Source organism: Nothoprocta perdicaria, unplaced genomic scaffold, assembly GCF_003342845.1.
Source record: "Nothoprocta perdicaria isolate Ctin4 unplaced genomic scaffold, notPer1 scaffold_559, whole genome shotgun sequence".
Classification (NCBI taxonomy): domain Eukaryota; kingdom Metazoa; phylum Chordata; class Aves; order Tinamiformes; family Tinamidae; genus Nothoprocta; species Nothoprocta perdicaria.
The window spans coordinates 72549-74140 of NW_020455820.1; the positions used below are offsets into that span (position 1 = coordinate 72549).

General features: G+C 72.2%; 1 protein-coding gene across 1 annotated transcript in view; it reads left to right on the plus strand.

Moving 5' to 3' along the window:
* Positions 1-842: 842 nt before the first annotated feature.
* The window catches only part of WDR54 (WD repeat domain 54), a 7045-nt gene continuing 6295 nt past the window's right edge, over positions 843-1592 (plus strand). The window contains exon 1 of the mRNA XM_026048609.1: positions 843-875. Within this exon, the coding sequence (XP_025904394.1) occupies positions 843-875 (33 nt within the window). The remainder of the gene's footprint in view (positions 876-1592) is intronic.

Here is a 1592-nt window from a genome sequence, read left to right on the forward strand (position 1 = left end):
GGGGCTCGGCTCCCTGCTCGGCCGCGGCGGCGGCTGCTCCTGCGGCTGCTGCTGCTCCGGCTGCTCCTGCGGCTGCTGCTGCGGCTGTGGCTGCTCCTGCAGCTGCTCCTGCGGCTGCTCCGGCTGCTCCTGCTGCTCCTGCTGCTGCTGTGGCTGCTCCTGCAGCTGCTCCTGCTGCTGCTCCGGCTGCTCCTGCGGCTGCTGCTGCTGCGGTGGCGGCAGCTCCTCCGCGTCCGCCTGCAGCTCCGCACGGACCCCGGGGCCAGGCCGGCCCTGCGGGCGCTCGCGGGGCCGGTGGGAAGGGCCGGCCCTGGCTCTGGGCGCCCGCGGGGACCCTCCCCGTACGGGAGCAGGGCCCGGCTCGTCCCGCGGCGGCTCCGGGGGTGGTTCAGCCGCCTCGGGCTGGAGCGCGGCCGTGCCCCAGGACGGCGCCGAGAGCGGGGTCCATCCAGGCTCCAGCAGTGACACAGCCAGGGACAGGTCGCTGCTCAGGGCACTGTCTGTGTCCTCCCAGGCGCAGGGGCTCAACAGGGACACCTGAGAAGAGAGGGAGCAGGGGACACTGAGTGCCGGGGCCGGGCTCTGTTGAGGCGCCTCTTGCCAGGCCGCGGCTTGGCCGGGCCGTGTCCGCGCTGCAGCCAGGGCAGCTCCTGCGCGGCGTGGGCAGAGCCGGGCGCTGGGCACCCACCTCGCTCGGCCAGAGCTGCGCTCGTGCGACGGGCACGCAGCCCTGCGCCCAGGCGTCCGTCACGCACGGCGGCGGCTCCTCGTCCTCCTGCCACGCGGCGTCTCCGTCCAGGCTGCGCTCACCCTCGTCCCGCGCCAGGAAGCGCCACGCGGCGATGTGCAGCATGGCCTCCCGCGCCTCCTTCACCGTGAAGGGCACGCGCTGCGGAGCAACACGGACACCAGGGGCGGCTCGGCACCCCACGAGGACCAGGGGACACCTCGGCACCCAACAAGGACAATGGGACACCTGGGTGCCCAACAAGGGCCAGGGGACATCTCAGCAACCAACGAGGGCAATGGGACACCTTGGTACCTAACAAGGGCAGTGGGACACCTTGGCACCCAATGAGGATAAGGGGACTCCTCAACACCCGTGAGGACGAGGGGACACCTTGGCACCCAACGAGGACAGTGCAACACCTTGGAACTTGACAAGAACAGGGGGACCCCTTGGCACCCAAAGAGGACAAGGGGACATCTCGACACCTGCAAGGACAAGGGGACAGCTCGGCACCCAATGAGAATGAGGGGACAGTTCAACACTCACAAGGACGAGGGGACACCTTGGCACCCATGAGGACAAGGGGATACCTCGGCACCCCCACAGGGACCAGGGGACCCCTGTGCACCCCACGAGGAGCAGGGCCCCCCGTGCGCCCCCCGGGCAGCGCGGAGCGGTGTCGCCGCGCGGTGCCCGGGACGGCCGCTCACCTGCCGCTCCAGGTAGAGGCGGTCGCAGGCGGCCAGGGCGGCCTCGAGCAGCTCGGCCACCACGTCGGCGGCCTCGTCCTCGGCCCGCTCGGCCGCCAGCAGCGCCAGCCACTCGCCCTGGCTCAGGCGCCCGGGCACCACGTCGAGCGGCG